Source organism: Calonectris borealis, chromosome 3 (genome assembly GCF_964195595.1).
Source record: "Calonectris borealis chromosome 3, bCalBor7.hap1.2, whole genome shotgun sequence".
Lineage (NCBI taxonomy): Eukaryota > Metazoa > Chordata > Aves > Procellariiformes > Procellariidae > Calonectris > Calonectris borealis.
The window spans coordinates 28177046-28197921 of NC_134314.1; the positions used below are offsets into that span (position 1 = coordinate 28177046).

Genomic DNA, 20876 nt, shown 5'->3' on the forward strand with positions numbered 1-20876 from the left:
CTCATACTAAATTCAAAACACAGCACTAGGAAGAAATTTAACTCTATCCCAGCTGAAACCCAGACAAACTGTAATAATGTTCTATAGTTTTTTAAAAAGAAATATTGGAATGATCAGAAATTACTATTATGTGAGGCTTTTGATAACTTACGAACTCTGTATCTGGGTATATCAGTAAACTCAGCCTCACCAGATTATTTTTAAACTGCTTATTGCTTGTGGACACTGCAAAGACAAGGCAAATGGTTCTAAACTTTCATGAATGAAACTAGATGGAATACTGGAAAATTGTCCAGATTTGCCAGCCACGTGGTTCAAAGTTCAAAATTAACAAATAAGTGTATTTTTTCATTTCTTTCAGCAGACTGGTAACCTATCACCTCTGTTAACCACAAGTGATCACTGCATAGACTCTGTTCATTTACTTTTCCCCGCAACTTGAGTTTTTCCCCAATATGTATAAAATATCCTTTGGAATAAAAAATGGCTTTGTGACAGCACAGTCAGGCTGCTCAGCGTTCTCAGGGCCAGAAACCACTCCAGCTGCTTCTTTCTGATGAATTAATGCCCATTAAAATGAGTTCCAGTTGAGATTCAAATACTATTTTTACCTTTGTAAAGGTAAAAAAGGTTAAAAAAAAGGCTTATTTATCGGTGCTATTTCTCCTGACAAGACAATTTAATCATTTCAGGTCCCGAATGACATTTTTGATTGAAAAAAATGTATTTTTCATTACTTATTATGCTTCTCACTTTTGTACTTTTCTCCAGTTACTTCAATAGATCTTTTCTGTATGTATCAGAGTATGGAAAATAAACAGAGGTGGCAATTAAACGGAAAAAACAAAGAACCTATAAACAAAACTATTTAAAAAAACAAATAAAGAATGATTGAAAATGAGTCATGTTTATGTTCACTTCCCCAAATATTACAGCAAACAATTTTACTGGGTAACACCAGGTAAACAATTATTTTCTCGCAATATTGAAGATATTCATGGGAAGTGTTTTGCATTTTTCTGGACTAAAACTAACTTTAAGTATTACAACAGTCTAACCAACCCACAAACAATAAACTAAATTTTCTTTGATGTTTTACTTTAAAAATCAGTTACATATAGTAATATAAATCCATGCCTAAAACCTATCTCAGAGGAAGAAACACTTTGTTGACCAGTTATACTGTTCCAAGAAAATGAATACCAGATAGGCAAACTGGAATAACTTTAGAGAAGAACATAAAAATGTGTTTGGGAACAGAAAAGACTGACTTTCCAGGAAAAGCTTTTCATGAAAAAGCCATTTGATTAAACAACACTGACGACACAACTACCTGTAAGCCTATTGTGCTGTCTGAATTAAGAGCTTGCTTTTCAGAGTTCCCCAGGGGATACAACTAAAAAGATTCATATCAGCAAAGTTATCTCAAACAAGGAAAATCACTGACAGCGCAGAAAACACGCATGTCGTATTAGCAAATAAATAAGTAAAACAGAAAGAAAAAGATGGAGAGAGGAATCTGTTTTCCTGCACAGTGTATCTAAAGGGTCTCCCACCGTTCATGGCTAAAAGCTAGCCTGGAAAGCACTCAAGAATGTATTGTAAGGAAGAATAATGTACTGGCCAGAGCTGCAGATGATCTAATAGGTTCGCAATTACAAAGAACAAGTGTAAAAAGCTACAGATTATTTTTCAAAAAAATTAGTCAGTTAATAAAGCTGTAGGATTTAACTGTAAGCACTTCAAATAACATATGACCTTCAATTCAGCAAAACGGTAAAATTTCTCCTTTAGTGGGGCTGTTTGATTCTCTTCTAATTGTCTGAGATACTTTCATTAATCTTTTTTATGTTCAGAGAATGCCCATCTATGCACATTATGACTCACTCGCAGGAAAAGAACCATAACTGCCAGATTACAAAGTTACAGAAAGACTACAGTATCCATTTATTTCTCCTTCATGACTCACACTGTTACAAATTTCAGTGCTTACGGGAAGATATATAGCATTGAAGTGGAAACCTGTTAATAAGAGCAAGAAAAAGTCATAACAAATTGTTTCTAAAACAATACTGTTTCAGGTGACTGGACACTTCAGAAATAAAGTCTTAATCTATTTTTTAAAAGAAAGAATGGAAACTGACAGTTCCCTGCCAATATCCAGTCCATTCTGGCTTCACTAAAGCTTACAAAGTATCACTTTATTTTTCAAAATATCAGTGTTAGCTGGATTAAAGACAGCTCTGCTATGCTTATCCATATTGCCAAGTCTACTTCTAGCAATCAACATGGTCAAACTGTGATGGACACCTTCTCCCATGCAACTCCGGGTTGAGACAGTTTGTATACCTGTCTGTATAGGAGAACAGGACCGCTCTTCAGAAGCGTAAGCACCATCAGTAATCAACTGAAAAGTTACTCTGATTAGACCATACTTCCCCAGCTCAGATTCCACCCATTCCTATTTTAAAACCTGTATTTTCATGATTGTGTGGAACAAAAATGTAGCATTTTATAGCACTGACAATTTCAATTCAGATTGTTTTCTCTACTTCTAGTTCCAAAAAACTTTGAAGATAATAGCTATCAAAAACTGTTTAAGACAAAAGCAAAAGTACAAAAATGTTTTTATATCACAGGACAATGAGGATCTTTGCTTGTGGAACTACTGAAAAATTCCTGTAGTCACTGCTCTCCTGGGCCATCGGGGCTACCATGGCCAGGTTTCAATATACCAAGTCCCATATTTTAAAACAGGAATTTTCAGTTTTTAGAAACAATTGCATTTCTTGTTTTCAGTGCCTATTTTTTTTCCTATCAAACTAACTCTGCTTCCAAAAGGAATCACCACAGTTAAATGAACCAGCTGGTATCCCTAAGAAAAGGCTAACATGTAACTAAGCAACAAAATAGGAGAAATGTGAACATTTTATAATGTGTAGCACAGAGCTTTCTCTTTGCTCTTTGTAACTGGTAATATTTATTACCCTTACAGCATACACACTTCCAAGTTAGTATCAATCTCACTGTTTCCATCTTTAGCTGACATAGAAATGAAATATATTACTAGTATTAAAAATTCTTAACAAAAATAGAACGTTAGGTGTTTTTATGAAGCCATCAGAGTTGGTGGGTAGTGCCTTTTTAGTAGGAATAACATGCTAGAGGTACTAAAATTGATAAGCGAGGGCAGATTTGGGAAAGACTTGTGATTAGTTACAATATCCTCATTAATCTTTCCACAGGACAGAAAAATTACTAAGAGAGTAAAGTTGAAAGGTCCAGTCCAGCCCTTTGTTGCCCTTCTTTGAACTCTCTCTAGTTTGTCAACTGTGGACCAAAATGGCCCAGAACAACTTAATATCCCTTCTAAGTCTCAACCAAACCCATAGACTATTAGTTCCCCAGTCTATAATCCAATGTTTCTTTCATAATTGATTTTGTCTTCTCTGCAGTCATCCACTTATATCTTCTAATGTTTTGGGACATCTTATATTTTTATTCTCAATAGTATTTGGGACTCCTCCCTAATTGTGTTTTCTGTGGATTTCAAGACATGATGCTTACCTTCTCTTCTATTTCACCATGGAGATTTCAAAATAACACTACAACCTAAGGACTCAACCATAACATTTAATACTCACAATAAGAATGAAAAGTTACAATGAATTAACAATTTCCAGTATGTGCATGCACTTTTCTTTTCCTGCTTTTGGTATCCAAGCAGAGAAATTACCCTCTTTTCAGAAGCAAATCATTTTTAATGCTCCCAACTGTCTATTACCTTTTCCTTTTTCTTTTTTTTTTAACTATAAATAAAATAGCTTCTAATGAATAGTAAGCAACATCAGAGGCCACATTCTTAGAAAAGAAGTATGGGTGGTCAAGTCTCCCAGCTTTTGGCCTACCTTCTCTTAACACACCAGAGGCAAATGCACACCACCACTTTGGTGACACAGAGACTGCAGGCTGTTAACAAAACCTTACTCAACAGAGAAGCTTGGCTGTCAGTATCTTAGAGGCTTCCAATTAGATTCAGAGATCTAATATATTTTTTACGGAAACCTTAGGTTATTTTTATATATTTATTTGCTTTTATTACAATTTTATTACAATAAAAATGTTAACCATGAAGACCAGAGGAGCCACTGCCAAATCTGTCGTTTTTATTTTAGGGACATATGTTATTCATCTACTTCCTTCCAGTCTTTACCATCCATACTAATGGAATGCCAGCTTAAAAAGTAAAATCTAGGGTAAGAGAAAAATACAGGTCTTTTTATGATGTATGTTTTAACACACAATGTTTAGAACTGCAAAATATCTGTATTTTTAACACTGTATATGCATATCTACATATTTTGATGGACTAGGCTGATGGCAGCCTAAAAATAAATTAAATGAACCAAGCTTAAACACATGAGAAGCAATCCCTAAAACAAAATAGACAGGATTTTAGGTACCCTAAAGTGCTTTCTAATGCAAAAATTCTTAAGCAGTAAAGACTGAAGGTCAGAAGGTGCTGCTGCAAACTGATGCAAAGACCAACAGGAGCACTTATAGCCTGTTCTCTGCTTTACAACAGTGCCATGATCATGCTATCATATTTACAATATTTTAGCTTGAAACAAAAATACTATGATTAACATATTCATAGAATTTTTACACTCAGCGCTTAAGTGACATTCACAGTTTCAAAGAATGGAGACAAAATCATCTGAATTTGAAAATCTGATATCAGTGGTACATGTTTTTTCTCCTGTTAGTTTTGCATTTACAATATATGACTAAGGTTTTAGTACTCACAGGCTTACCATCTGGACCAGGCTGACCAGGATAACCATGATTCCCAGGTTGCCCAGGGTCACCCTATGGAGAAGCAATATGTTAACACACAGCAGATATGAAAGAGCATTTTAAAATTAGCACAGAGCAACCTTAACCCTAACACATTCCACAAAACAGTGGTTGCAAGCCCAGATACCTGCTATTGAGGAGTAATTCCTACAGCAAAAAAGAACTGATCGTGTAACTCCCTCCCTGGGAAAATTCTCCCTAACTTCTTGTGCAGGATTGGAGAAGTGAGCCCACATTCAGTTACAGCACAAGTTTGGCCCATCATCTCAAATGCTTTCAAGCTTTTTAACATCTTAATCAACAGAAATAAACACACTTTTCATCAAATAGATGAAAAAAATCTTTATTAAAACCTTGTTAATCTAGTAGCCTTACTCTGAAGAAAACTCTCACCTGCTTTGGCTGAGTCTAGTTCTTAAAGCAAAAGCACTGGAAAGGCAAGAGCCAGGATTAAAACCTGCTAAGTACTAAACTCCTCTCCACACACTTATTGCTGTCTACAGAAAATATTACTTTAGATTTCTTCTTATAAGGCCTTTGCAATTATTTTTATAACCTCTGTTATGACCATGTTAAAGGAAAAGAAAATTCGGTTCCTCAGGCTTCATGTTTATGATAAGAAAGCAGGAACTTAACTTCCTATTTAATATATCTTCCTAGTGTATTAAAGTTTTCTGTTTATTTTACTAACAGACTTGATTTGAGCCCAGCAAAAGCCAATAAGACTTGATCTATGTGAAAACATTTTACTTCAACAGGAGCGTTAAGCAGGTACCACTTTCTTCAGCCTGAACCATCAACGGACCTGAGGGTCAGTTACAACTGCAAAATTGTTATAAACAGGGAGGACATTAGGAGGGAAATCGGAAACTAGCTTTCAATGTGACTGTGAAAAAACACCTTTTCACATATAAACCACAGAAATGTAATGCTGAATGAAATGGGAAAGGACATAGAATAATGTCTCTTTAGAAAAGCGTAACAGTTATAATTTGCTAAATTAATAATGGGTTATCTAGAATTATGATTGTCCTAATTAAGAAGTCCAGGTCTGAGAGTTGATCGAAAATAAATTTGCTTTCAAATAGACTATCTAAACTATGAAATTTTACGCCTTTAACTTGAAAAGGTTAAAATATCAGTTACTTGTATTTTTAAATTGTTCTAATTTAATTAATTTCATTGTACTCCATTAATATCACAAACATAAATTATGTTTAAATTTATACGGTTCCAAGGTCCAGTATTCAAAAGTTAAGACTAAGATACAATCTTAAATTGGCTTCCTTTTCACTCTTTCTGCAGTCTTTTGTGTTAGACACCATCTTGTCACCTGTATTATTCAGTTATCCCCAAACAAATATTATACTGCAATGCGACTGAAAGATTGCACATGAAGCAGGGATCTAAATGAAATTGTATAGGTCACCCTAATTCTGAAATTTCATACTCCTTCATACATTACAGGATGTGGCTTTCAATTTTTTTTAAATGATAAATACTTTCTTCTCTCGCTCTCTTTTTTCTCTAATATGCTAAAGAGAAAAAAAAAAAGCTAAAAGACCACAAAAATTCTATTACATGAAATAATAATGATCTCCGTCCTGTGGATTCCAATTCCCTGATTAGAAACCCTTCCCATTGTAGCAAAAAGCCCTTTGACTTGATGTAGCTGCAGCTAACGAGAGTAGAGGTTTTTTAATCATTTGCTTAACGAAAGACAAGTGGTTTGGGGTTTTCTTGTCTACCCTTATAAGGCAAGCTAGTAACTCTGGAAGCACAGTTATTGAGAAAAGTACTACAGCAAAATACTAGGGATTTGAGTTTGCCACGTTAGACATCTGAAACTCAAGTCTGGTTCTCATTTTAATCCTTCACCAACACTGAAGGGAGGTTATCAGAACAGCTAAGGTGGAAGTTGCCCAGTAGGTATCTAGTCCATTCTTTAACAAAGAAGGAAAAAAAAAACTCTCCATTAGGAGATGTTTATTAGCAAATCATTTTATTCTCACACAATTAGCAGTGCAAGATCATTTGCTGAAGAGTAGCAAGGAAACACTTGAAAAAAACAGCAAGGAAAATTTTACATCGATGAGCATTTTCCTTAAAAAATAAAAGATATATTTGTGTTATTAGGAGTTATGGCACCAAACCCTGGCCTTGACGATCCTAATCACTATATTCACGCACTGGAAACCAGAACTAGGAGAACGTGTCCCCTACTTTTTTAATCTCCCTGACTATGACTGGCCAACCTAAGATTTGAAAAAAGAAAGGAAGAAAAAAGTCATGTACGCTCAGTGAGGCAGAATGGAAACTTACTTTGGGGCCTGGAGGTCCTTGTTTTCCTGGCGGGCATATGCAGGGCGCAGGCGTGGAGCCTACATCACTAGGACCATTCATGCACTACCAAGAGCAAAACCAGCCATCAATACACATGCCAAAAGCATTCAACAAACGATTCATAACATTATATGAAGCTGATTTTCCTTAAGTTGCATCGGTCCTGGCTTTCACTCCTTTGTTCAGCTGGAACTTCTGCTTACCTGAATATTGCCCTCCAACTACTTTGCATGCATGAATTCATCATTTTACCCAGAAGAAAAATAAATAAAAAATTAAGTACCAATAGTGGGCTGATATCTGAAACTCTATTTGTGGAGTTTGTCATATAGTTTGATAATTTTAAATCTGGCAACGTGCAAAACTCTTCTCCTAAATCAACTGATATTCATCACTTGAAGTGTGATCAATGATCAAATATAACTATTTAAATAAAGTTTGTAAAAAGAATCTAACAAATATTATGTATAGCATAATGACCACAACCGATGGGCATGCTACCATGTGTAGCAAGCCTGATAAGAACGTAAAGCCCAAGTTTCCTACCTCCTGGGCACGTGTCCCAACTACGAAGCTACTTGAGGAAAGGCGGAGCATGGCTGCTACCACTGACTCCTACAAGTCACGAGTCCTGGCCCCCAGGGTGCCCATCCTCCGAAGACCATTAGGTGACCTCCTCCAAACTATGCTCCCTATACAAACAGCAATAAACACTAAACCTTGGCAGACCACATCACCCTCTAGAGACTTTTCTTTTTTTTTTTGAGGTATTTACTTCTCACCATTAAGACCACATGCAACCTCAGTGTTTTACCAAGGCAGGCAAGGGGAGAGCTACTAGATCAAATCCATTTGCCCAAGGTCAGGCACCCAAAATTTAGGTGCATCTGTACTAAACCTATATGCTGAAGTTAGATTCAGTGCATTTTTTTTCACCCAGCAAGTTCTTAGAACTATGGAAAGGCAAAAATTTAAGAATCCAAGATACAAAACCGCAGATTTTGTATTTACTATCTAAAACACATTTTACTCATATTTTCTAAAATAATACAGACTTTTTACAATGTTCTCTGAACGGAGTTCTTTCTCAGGGTCAAATGATTGATCAAAACACGAATCCACATTTCCTTTGCAATGGTACCAAGTGGAGTTATGAGGATGATTAGGGAAGCTATCATATTAAGCCTTCAAACAAGCTCCCCTTCAGGGAGCTCCCATTAGCATGATGCAGGTAACAGCTACCTGACTGTGCATATCCCCATTCACTTTGCAACAGCATCCAGCCCTGCAAATACGAGCAATTGAATTGAACCGGGGAAAAAAATCAGATCATTTATTCTAATAAACGTGGGTTTCTTCAGAAAACTGATTTTTAATTTGTCTATTGACTAGAGTTCAGTTAATGGAAATCCAGCACTTTTAACCTTAGCAAACCTCTGTCCACTTTCCAAAACAATGTGCATATTCCTGAGAATAATAAGAAGTTTATATAAAATTAAATACTACCTTAAACTGAGTTTGAGCAGTTTAGGATTGAGCCTACCTCTCCGTTCTGAAATAAGAAGAAACACAGTTTAAGAGTACATCAATATTTGTAATACGCAAAATCCATTCATTTTTAAATTCTATCAAAACCAATCATAAACTTAGCATTGTAACTGTCATGGAATTATAATTCAAAATTTTAGACTTTTTTAGACTTATGTGCTGCTGCTATGAATGCATATGAATTTTTAATTCAGTTCTTTTAAGGGCCTTTCAACAGGAGCCACCAGTAGCAATTTTTAAAAGGCAATGACAAAACTAGAATTAATACTGAACAATGTAAATATTTACACACTAAATGTTTAGATTTGGGTCAAGCCTTTTGCCAGGAGTAACTTCTCATCAAAAAAATCCTCTGCTTACTCATTCATGTCAGAGAATGTACCAAAATATTTCTAAAATCTCTGATCAATGCCTGAATCCAGCACTTGGGAAAACATACAGCAGCACAGAGGCAAGGCTGGCTTTGTCTCGCTTCCCTGTGTGACTGCATTAGACTCTATCAACTGAATTGAGTTTTTCAGTATCTGCAATACCACAGAATGATCCATTCCCAAACACTTCAGCATACCAACCATGAAATTGTCTGTCTTAATGGTTTAGTAGCCACCATTAGCTGCACCATGTACAGGAGTTTTCTAATGCACACAGTCACCACAGACATCATACACAGTCTGTGGAGAGAGACAGCTTCCTCTGTATGCAATTTCCATCTTAGGCAACCTCTAGAGAAGGTTGTCTTTCTCCATGGATCATAGAGGGAGCTTAAAATTACTATGCAGCTAGGTATCTCCAGGAAAGGGGATGAATTCAGACTGTAATTAGTACGTACAGCCCCTGCTTAGTTCAGGAGCTCTGACACAACCACACTCTGACAGAATACAACCACAAACCACATATTTCTCCTTGGAGATGATCCAACATTTTTATTTTCTGAAGGAGTCCAGAATTTCATGGATAAAGTCCAAACTTAATTTACAACAACAGCAAGTGAAACTAAACTGGCAAAAAGCAATCTTTTTGCTTGGACTTCTTGCCAAATCGCAGAGAACACAAGATATGATGGACTTTTTAGTGTTTGCTTTCTTGATGCAAAAATTTTTTTTCATTTGTTTACTTTTCATATCCTACTTCTATTTGTAAAGAGCAAAAAGATATGTGGTGTAGTTAAATAGCCAAATACTACACTTCAGGATTTAAAGCTAACTTTACAAAAGTGTTCCTGAACCCATTAGTTCTTGACACACACAGTCAGATTTCAGAACAGCTAATAATCCAGCCACCTACTCATTGCTTAAATGAAAGCTGTGAGTTTTGAAAAAGCCCTAATAAGAGTGCTGATTGCAATAGACTGGCCCCAAATAAACAGAAGAAAAGCAGACTAGCTGGGGGTCTGTGCAAGTCTGACAAAAATAAAATATCTGGATGTTGAAGATTCACAGGTTCTATTGTCAACCTGGCAAAATGGTCCTAATGCTAAACCAAATCACAACATGAAGAATATGCGTTTACATAGTTAAGACACTGGTGTCTGATTATCTTTGGCTCAGTTTGTTTTAGACACCAAACAAAGGAGGACATTTTGAAGGAAACTGTACGTATAAAACAATCTCTTGCTTATATTTCGAGATGGCAGCTGAATGCTTTCAAAAATCTGGCTCCAACTGTGTGTCATGAATGGTTTCCAAATCTGTTTGCATGTGGTTTACATTTCATTGCATAATTAACTGTAAGTAAGAGGGCAAAGAGAGGGTCAAAGGATCCCCATAAGCTTCCTAATTGTGCACATGAATCATAAAATCCTGAACAGGATTCTATTTTTGTCTTATCCATAACATACTTCATGAAATCTTGGCAACATTTCAGTTACTGGGATATTTAACACAGACATCAGCATAGATACTTCTGATAGGAAAAGGTGATTTAAAAATATAGGTTTGTTGGTTATGTACAAAAATTTCAGAGATTAAATGACCTGACAAGTAGCAAGAAGTATATCAGATAACTTAAAAAGTAATATTTAAAGTGTTTTACACTGCTGTAACCTAGTAGTTTTATTAATTTATAACATTTAAAATCTTAAATTGTAACAGAAGATTCAGAGATTCTTCCATACTGCTGTCAAATTTCCACCATCAAATATCTAAACTAAAAAAACTTTTAAAATATGTTTGTGCAAAAATAAGGCTGAAAACAGACAAGTTCTGTGTCACTTGATATTGCACAGGTAAACGCATTTGTTTGCAGCAGCTGAATCAATGTAGTATTACTTATTTTAAGAATTCATTGAGTCAGCTTTAAACAGGGATTTGTAAAAAATGCCAAGTAGTCCTCAAAAGATCATCTATCATACTCACAAATCCTGGGATCTCACAGACTGTTTCCCGATTATTTTGCTCTGGGTCACAGTAGATTCGCAGTTTTTGTATATCAAACTATAATTCAAAACATAAAAGACTTTTTTTAGAGAAAGTATTAATAGTCTGACATTAAGTTAGTTTAAACTATGCTCTTCATAAACTGTATCATCCACAAGTTTAAAAAAATTAATAAAATATTAAAAAGCAAGAGAAACTGGAAGCTCTGTGTGTCCACTACGGTTAAAAATCAATTAAAGATGAAAAAACATTTTTAGTCAGGCTACTCACAATGATTAATACGTGCAACCAATTAAACATTCTGTAACAGAATTATTTAAAGAAAAATAATCAATCCTTTTCTAAAGTAATAGAAATCACCGCCTCGAATCCTTGGCAATAAATCCAAACACGCACAGCACGAATTACACTGGCTGCCAGTATCATTGCGAAACAAGTTACAACAGCACAGGCAAAACCAACCTTTTCCTTTTTACCTTAACAGTCCTGGGAAGATGTTTCTACACTGACCTGTCTCTACTAGATGTCAGATTAGTAAGTTTTGGTGAAGCATCAGAAGGCACCCCTGATGCTTGAAAGAGTTTGGTTTAGAGTTTAGCTGTATAACGTAAAGGTTTAAGAAGCCACCAATAAAACCACTGGCCCAGGCAAGCAAAAGTTTGTGCCATTCTGCTCTGTCGCTATACTCCAGAAAAATGAAACCACTGAAGTCAGTTTTTCTAGCATAAACTATCATGACCGCAAAGAGGAAAAAGCCCTGTTACGCTTACTTGAAATCATAGACTATAAGTTGGACTAGCAGGGGAAGAAAGGACAGAAAATGGAGTCTGTTAACACAATGCCTAGTAATATGTGTTTTCAAATTTAAAATGTCTACAATTCACAACACTTAAGTATGTACACCATTTATAATCGCTATACTGGAATGCACTTCAGCCAGTAAGATCCTAATTAAATCGAGAACACTTGCAAAATATCACTAGAAAACATCTGAATCAGAGCACAGAAAGAGAATGAAAATTCACCAAAGAATCTCTGAAGAAGATTCTGGTACCATACTTCGTATCCAACTCCAACTGATTTCTTTCTTAAAGGATTTCAAAATACCTTTTCACTGAAAGGTGGTATTGCAGATTCATTAAAATATTTCTCTATAATCATAGTTTAAATAGAAATATCCTGGCAAAGTTTGATTGTTAATGCTTTGCAGAATGTGTCACAGTCTGAGAAAGTGGAGAAAGCAAATACCTTTTTTAAATTATAGAAATCATCTGGAAATATAAAATTGCAACCTGAGGCAGATTTTCTACTTTTCTTCTAGTCCACTGTCAGAAGAGGATCTTATACAATTCGACATTCCTAAAATGTTTTTATTTTTCATTTTAGATAACATGTCTTGCTACTAACATTCTTTAACCCAGAAACTGTATTACTGAGAATCTATAGAAGTCCCATTTCTGCAGTGACTTAAGAGAAAAAACAAGACACAACAACAAAGAAACAACCCTCTAATCCTAGAATGCACAAAACTATAAAAATGGGATAATCCTGAACTGACAGAGAAAATGCAAGAGACAATTGATTACAAGTCTGAAATCTCTACTTTCCTTGCAATAAGTGCTTGAAGTCCTATCAGAAATCTGTGACAAACATTTCAGTAGTTTTTGCAAAGGGGTACTTTAGATATACGGACAATGTTATCACCAGAAATGTTGAGTCACACACAGTGCGTCATCCAAGTTTCCATGTACTCTTTTAGAATAGGATAATAATAGAACTGAAGCCTGGCTACAAATACACAAAATTCAGGAGTAAAGACATCCAAAGAGAGTTAATGAAGATGATGCAAAACACATTAATATATTTTAATAGGAGCAGTAAGGATCATGAAATTAGAGTACAAAAAAAGCATAGCTTTCAAAATAACTAAAAATAACGTCTACTTATGTAATTCAGTATTTCTTAGTATCTTCTGTATCAGAAATAGTGTGGCCAGCAGGAGTAGGGAGGTGATCGCGCCCCTGTACTCGGCACTGGTGAGGCCGCACCTGGAATCCTGTGTTCAGTTTTGGGCCCCTCACTACAAGAAGGACATGGAGGTGCTGGAGCGTGTCCAGAGAAGGACAACGAAGCTGGTGAAGGGCCTGGAGCACAAGTCTTATGAGGAGCGGCTGAGGGAACTGGGGTTGTTTAGCCTGGAGAAGAGGAGGCTGAGGGGAGACCTCATCGCGCTCTACAACTGCCTGAAAGGAGGTTGTAGCGAGGTGGGTGTTGGTCTCTTCTCCCAAGTAACCAGCGATAGGACAAGAGGAAATGGCCTCAAGTTGCGCCAAGGGAGGTTTAGGCTGGACATTAGGAGAAATTTCTTTACTGAAAGAGTGGTCAGGCCTTGGAACAGGCTGCCCAGGGAAGTGGTGGAGTCACCATCCCTGGAGGTATTTAAAAGACGTGTAGATGAGGCCCTTAGGGACATGGTGTAGTGGGCATGGTGGTGTTGGGTTGACGGTTGGACACGATGATCTTAGAGGTCTTTTCCAACCTATATGATTCTATGATTCTATGATTCTATGATTAGTATTGTTTCCATTACTATCAGTCTAATTAGTAATGTCATTAACACATTGCTATAAATATAAGGAAACAGGCTATTTAGCCAACATCTGGAACACTGTTAACATAATAGTCTTCACCACTGGTCTACACAGCCTTTACCTATACAGCTTGAAGTTCTAACCAGCTTTTTGGTGTCTGCAGAGAGCTGAAGGCAAAAGGACTTTAACGTTCCTCAGAGTAGAGAACAACCTTGGTACAGGGTTTTCAGGGGGGTTTTCCACACAGCAGAATCAGTGGCAGTTGGAGTATCAAATATTTGCAGTATGACAGAAACAGAGTTGATACACTTTATACTTTCGTGACAGCTAGTGATGTCTTGTCATGATGAAATAAACTTCATCAAAATTTTGTTCTCTCCCTCTTTTACTGGCATAACCCATACACTGATGGAGGGAAATTATATGCACGCATCTAGCATAGAGGAAATCTCCTGCTTTGTGACACTGTTTCCCAAATTCGGGCAACCACATTGCATCAAATGTCTGTTTCAGCAAAAACGAACGCCCCTTGAAGTCAGCAAGACCAATTAAGCACCCACCACACAGGATACATCAGTTGTGCTGAGTCCTCCTGACCATTTATGTTCCCTCCTAACTATTAAAATTTTGTATATTAAATTTCAGCCTGGTGTAAATTAGAAGAGTAAGTTCAAGAAAACAGAAGGCATCAATGCAATGTTAACCTACAGCAGAATTTCTGAATTATTGTGATTTTAGCATATGCTTACCTGTACAGTTTCGTCCTTTCCAGAATATTTTCCTATTTGGGTTAAGCCACTTATATAAATACCTAAAACAGGATGTAATGGCTTCGTTTCAATTTCTTGGTCATCTATATACAAAGTTACAAAGTCTTCTGTTACTAAGAGGCGAATCTGATGCCAGCCTTCATCAAACAATGTCTAAGAAAAGTGAAGAAAATAGAATTGTCTAAAACAAAATGTCTTCAATTTAAATAACAATAAAACTGCATTTCAACACTTAAGCTACTTTAATGGTTGAGATGATCAATGTTCCAGGTTTCATCATACAAAAGACTGTAAACTGTATAGGCAAAAAAGTATTTGCCGAGTAATATTATAATTGAGAAGATGGTATTTGGTAATAATTAATCCCTATTTCAGAATTACTCACACAGATCTTAAAGACGACATGGTATCAGCAGAAAGAATCACAATATTGCAATGAATAAACCAAATACTACATTCATCATCTCACAAAACCTCAGGTTTCTAAAGCTTAAGATTTAGTTTAAACAAATAGCATAGTTCTACAAGTAATAGAAAATAAGAGATACCTTTAAAGAAGTAGTTATCTCACCTACCTTAGAAATGAAATTCAACATGAGAAGAAATGCTGCCTTCTTGAGCCTATCCATTAATATCAAAACCAATCTAGCTCTTTAGCCTAGCCTAGACTAGATGCTTATCTTTTATATAGCTAAATTTAATGGAGATTAATCCCACACTAAATTGGTATACATAAGAGTAAACTGAAACATACATCTTTCAGTATGTTATATATCTTTGTAACTTTTGTAGACATAAACAGAAATTAAGCTTACTTCACTTAATAGAATACACCCCTACATAGCACCTCTGTTTCTATTTTATTTTCATTTATAGATTGGATTTTTATTTATTTACAATGGCTCTCATTACAAGACAAACTAAACAACAGATCAGAATATATAACATTTACATTTTCCTGAGTGAAAGTGATAAATTATCATGAAGGTTTATTGAATAAAAAGGTTCATTAAAAGCATAGTGACATTTATAGTGTGTTTAGAGACATACAGCTCTAAAAAGGGCAAAAAATTATTGTTCTCCATAATAGCAATACAAGCATGGAGAAACACAAAAGAAAAAAAAAAAACAAAGTCGTCTTTTCATGGCAAAGTTCAGGGATACCTGGGACTGCAGGAATAAGATTGATTTGTCACTGTAGCTGCCAGAAACAATTAAATACAAATTTTCAGATTGACTTGAAACTGAATTTTCTAACAATTTCCAGTAAATAAAGTTTAGCACTGCTTCTTAAAAAAAAAAAAAAAAAATTATTTCACCTACAAATAATTATAAAAAGGCAGAGGAAATTTGGAAAGAAAAAGTAAAATTCTCCATCCAATAACAGAAGAATAAAATACCTCTCCCTAGCAAATGCTTAGTAGTTAAGACCTACTCTTGGATAGGAGTCCTTCCTTCTCTGAGGATTTATATTTCAAATCCCTTCAGCCTGATTTGGAGTAAGGATTCGAATGCAGGCCACTGCTTCCCAGAAAAGTTGAACCCACTTGGCCATGAAGCGCTCCAGCAGTAAATCTTCCCCCACTACCTGCTGAAGCATCCCTCTTTGTTCATTAAATAATACTCCCCGAGGTAGGAATGGGAATCTCTGGTCTGCATACTCCTATACTGCTACAAATGCAAGAGTAGAGACATTCAACCTCCTTCCCTCTGTCTCATCTGCAACCAAGATAATCTTTCTTACACGAGTTGAATACTTCACTGGAAATTGACTGAAGAAAGATTTAAAGAGAACCTTCAGATTACACTAGAAGACAATAAAACTGGTTTGCACAAAGAGGGGAATCCCTTCAGTGAGAAAAATAAGTAGCTGAAAGGAACTTTTATTCAACAAAGAACTAGACAAATCCATTTTGTAAGCTGCTATTTACTCTTCTGGAGAAGAAAGTAACTTCTGTCCTTATGTATTTTCACAGAATTTAGACACTTAACAAAAACTCTCTCTAAAAATGGGCTATTTTCATTCACATTTTCTAGTCTCCATATTAAAGGCAGAAAATACTTTCCAGCACATATTAAGCAAAGAGCTGTGTGAAAAAAAGTCTCTGTGATCTTCACAATTACCTGCTGGAAACTACTGAGTAGAAAGCACCTGCAAAGCATTTACAGTGATGATCACTGTGGACACTGTGGAAACATGGGTAAAGTACCCCCCATCTATTTTTAAATGCCTAAGCAGCCAAAAATAAGACCATGCATTTTTAAAAAACATAAAGGGCAAAGGAATAAAGCGTACTTCAATGAGTATGCCAGCATGATGATGACTTACTCCTTACCTTTACACGAGGTGCAGCAAAAGTAATAACTTGTGTGCCATTTATTAAACTTGTTGTAGTGAATGATAATGTTTTCTCTTCTCCATTAATAGTGACTGCTATCTGTGGTCTCTTATCCAGACTTAGAATTCTCCACAAATCCCATGTCTTTTTTACTTTAAATCTTTGAGTGGAAACAAACACATAGGACGGAGGCAGACCTTCTGGAAACACATTCCTAAATGAGGGGGAAGCAGGGGGGGGAAAGACAGTACTTGAACATTCATATAAATCTTAAAATAAGTCTCTCTCCCTTTAAGCAAACAAAAAAGATCTTACTAAATTTAGAAGTGTATTTATAAATTTAAATACCTTGTCAATTCTGACAGGTCAACACCTGAGGTTACTTCATAAGCTTTTGCATTAGTGGTTGGTATTTGAATTCTCTTTTTAACTTTTTTCTTCACACCTAATCCTACAAGAATGTCAAATCCTTTTTCATCTCGAGCTGCCACTGGAATTCTTGTCGGACAAACAGATTCTGCAAAGTAATAAATGCGAGTGTAGTTCAAAATATGACTTAAAACTTTCAAAAAGTAACCTCCCACCTAATTTTTTGCAGCTACCTTTCAAGAAATAAAAGAGAATTGAGAACTGCCAGTTAAGTATAACATGAGAGAAGTGACATGCAAAATCCTCAGAGACATGAAGTGAGAATACTGAGATGTCATATTTTACTGCAATTATGTTCACACATTATCTTGAATTGTCACTAATTGTAGTTAAAAGGTATTACAACATCTGACTAATAAAAATATTGAATTTAATTTCTAGAATTGTATGGTTTCAAAATGCTACAAAATTATAGATATTAATTTCCACGATGCATTAACAATTTGGATTGATCCAGCATCCCTTCCTATATCCAACTATGAAATCGGGTTGAAAATGGACAAAAGTAGAATTATCTGCAACTATTTTTTTCATCTTCTTTTGCTCAAAATGGACTCTGATCTATTTTGTCTGTTACACTGAAATCTGCTTGAAGCTATTCTCACTGGACAAATATTGTGCAATAAATTTTCTGTGGAAACTAAAGTTAGCTGAATGTTATCTCTGTTTAATTCGCTTTACACAAAAACAATACTAGGCAGTGGACTTAAGTTGTCTCAAAATAAAAAAAAAAGTGAGATAGCAGAGTGAAATTTAATGCTAAAGCCAACATTGTATTAGAGTAATAAATCAATGAAAAGAAAGCAAACAACTTTTTATTAAAATTATGCTAAACTATTTACAATAAATACATTTTCATCATTCATTTCCCATTCTTTCTTCAGAAAAGCATCAGTTCATAGAAAGGGAAGAGGTTAGGAATACATTCCAAAGAAGGAGTGGAGAGTTCTCTCATCTCTATCTGGAGAGCCATGGGCTGGAAAACTCATGTTTCAGTGCCAAGGAATTATCAGCTCAAAGGTCTAGACTGGCTTCTCTTTATAGAATGAGCAATGCTGCACGGCTTCTCTTTCTAACCAACCCAAGGGCAGCCAGAAGCTACCCCGCTCTGGTGGGGGAGGCAGGATGTATAAACTCTAAGAAAATTCTGCTAAGTGTCTGCACGAACTACCTATGGTGGGAAAGGACAATCCATCCACAGGGGACATGCCACAGGTACTTGGAGCAGCAGTGAGAAGCCACATACTTTCCCCTTAGTTTTCTTTTCCTCCCCACAGTAAAATTTAATACTCCCAAATTAAAAATGTATTAAAAGTTATCCGCCTGGTTCTACAAGAAAGAATTGCCTACATTTCAGAAACTAAAATGTCTACCTTCTGAATGTTTCCAAAAAAAAAAAAAAAAAAAGGAAATACAAAGTCCAACACAGCTTTCCTTCTCACTCTTCTCAAAACACAGATGCAGGATTTAAGTCAACATACTTATGATATTAAGTAAGAATAATAACACTTGACTTTTTCAGGCTTCTTCACTGTGCATTGTTATCATGGAAACATTTTCTAAACTCATTTATTTTGAAGCTGAATAACAGTCATATTGCCATTAATACAGATTACAGATAATCATATACACTGAGAAGAAAATGAACGCAAGAATCTCTTATCATTTGCAGTATTAGAAATTTGGTGTAAAATCAAAAAATAAATGCAGAAATAGGGTTACTTTATGTGAGAGGGCCATTATTCTGGATCAATGCCAAAGTAACTATTCCAAACCAATACAATACAAATTAAGCATGTGTAAAATTATACATTAAGAAACTATTCTTTACTTCCAATGGCACATTGAAGAATTACATAAAAATATTCCCAGTAAGGTAGATCTTTTTTGGGTCTTCAGGATCATCTTCTGGCAGGACTATTTTGATAACTGAGCCGTTATACAGGATGAAATTAAGAACTGTCTTCAATGGGAAACGGGGTTGTGTTTCCAGTCCATAGTACCAGTCACAGCAACTCTCTAGCCTATACTGAAACCTTGTTCCGTTTTAGTGTTTTTATATAGTTTTCAGATGCTTTATTTTTCCTTCCTGAAGCATGAAATAACTTTTTTATGTTAATTCCCATTATCTAGCACAAAGGAACTTTTCTCAGCATCCTCCAGTCATACTTCTGAGGTCTGCACTGACTGTTGTTTTTAAATGCATTCCTGACACATAATCTTTTCTATATTTTTGCTAGAGAATATTAATACTACAGGAACATTTGACTTCCAGAACAAATATTAAATATTCCTTAAATATTTGGGGACTCTTTTAGCCACGTTGTCCTTTCTGGATGGCGGGTACAAGCAGGTTTTTTCACCCTGCCGTATTCTAAAACAAACACTAGCGTTCCCAAAAGGCACACGAGAGCCCTCCATCCGTAAGGCCGTTCGTATTAGCACTACTTGCTACACGAGCCACGAAACCTCAGCCTCCTTTTTCCAGAAAGGAGATGCTGCCTCTATGTTCTTACATTTATGTTCACACAACAACAAAGTTTAAAACGCCATCTTTTTTTTAGGCAGCCAGCATTTTTTCAGGCATTAAAACAAAGACAATCAAGAGAGAATTGCAAAATTTTCAGGCAGTTTCATGTGGTTGATCACAACCAAATCATGGCTGCTTTGCCCTCATGGAACTTCCTCTCCCAGAGTCAAAGTGAATCTTAACAACATGAATAAAATAATCCACCACTCAGATATAAAATTTCCAGTTTACTAGTCTTTCAGTTCACCTGCTAAAGACATTGCGGTTAGAAATGAAGCTGCCAACTGGCTCTGATCACTTTTTGAGAGAGGCATCTCAACGCTAACGCGAGGGAAGAGTGCAACGTAAGAGAGTGGAAGCAAAGGGTCACTTAAAGTGAAACAGTAAGTACGCTTTTGTATACGTAGTCAACATTCGCAGATTACTGCTGTAAGAGTCGTGTCAAATATCACAGCTGAATTTTAAAGGATACTAGTTAACTTAATTCTGATAGCAGGAAATCCATCTTGACGAAATATAATATCACTTCTTCTAAACTTTATTTAAAGAAAATAATGTGTTTATTTTGGGGAATTTCTCCTTCCGTTAAGTTTTATTAAAGAATTCAGCTGCATTTAGCCGATTTAATTTTTGGACTGACCACCTTACTACATCAGCCACAAGGAATTATCATGATTTTCATAAGTGTATCAAGAAATAAACAGTATTATCCTCAACATAGGTATCACCATATTTTTTCAATGAAGTCCATACTCAAAGTGAGAGCAAATGAAAACTACTTTTCATTCTTACTAAGTGCAGAAATATGGTACAACTGAAATATGACTTGCATCAATTCTTGGTAATAAAACATGTACAAAATAGCACTGATAAATATTCACTGTATAATAGAGTCCTTCTGAGTGATACATTTTAGAAGCAATTTGCTATCTTTTTTACATATAGGGGAAAGCCATTGTTTTACAAAGTTATCAGAAAACTCAATGCAGTAATGCTGCTAGCATTCTAAAGCTAAAAAGTCGTTTTACAATGTTGGTCTTGGCTAATTCTCTTATAAAATCCTTCTAAAAAAGATTGTAACAGCTTGTTACAAC

The 20876-nt window shown here is 35.7% G+C and overlaps 1 protein-coding gene across 2 annotated transcripts in view; it reads right to left on the reverse strand.

Moving 5' to 3' along the window:
• Positions 1–20876, reverse strand: part of COL21A1 (collagen type XXI alpha 1 chain) — a 92026-nt gene that overhangs the window by 68055 nt on the left and 3095 nt on the right. Inside the window, exons 3-9 of one of the 2 annotated variants that reach the window (XM_075145247.1) lie at positions 17172–17340; positions 16821–17037; positions 14464–14637; positions 11103–11180; positions 8744–8752; positions 7180–7263; positions 4807–4869 (exon numbers count right to left, since the gene is read on the reverse strand). In XM_075145247.1, the coding sequence (XP_075001348.1) occupies positions 4807–4869; positions 7180–7263; positions 8744–8752; positions 11103–11180; positions 14464–14637; positions 16821–17037; positions 17172–17340 (794 nt within the window). The remainder of the gene's footprint in view (positions 1–4806; positions 4870–7179; positions 7264–8743; positions 8753–11102; positions 11181–14463; positions 14638–16820; positions 17038–17171; positions 17341–20876) is intronic. The other variant, XM_075145246.1, reaches the window with a different exon arrangement.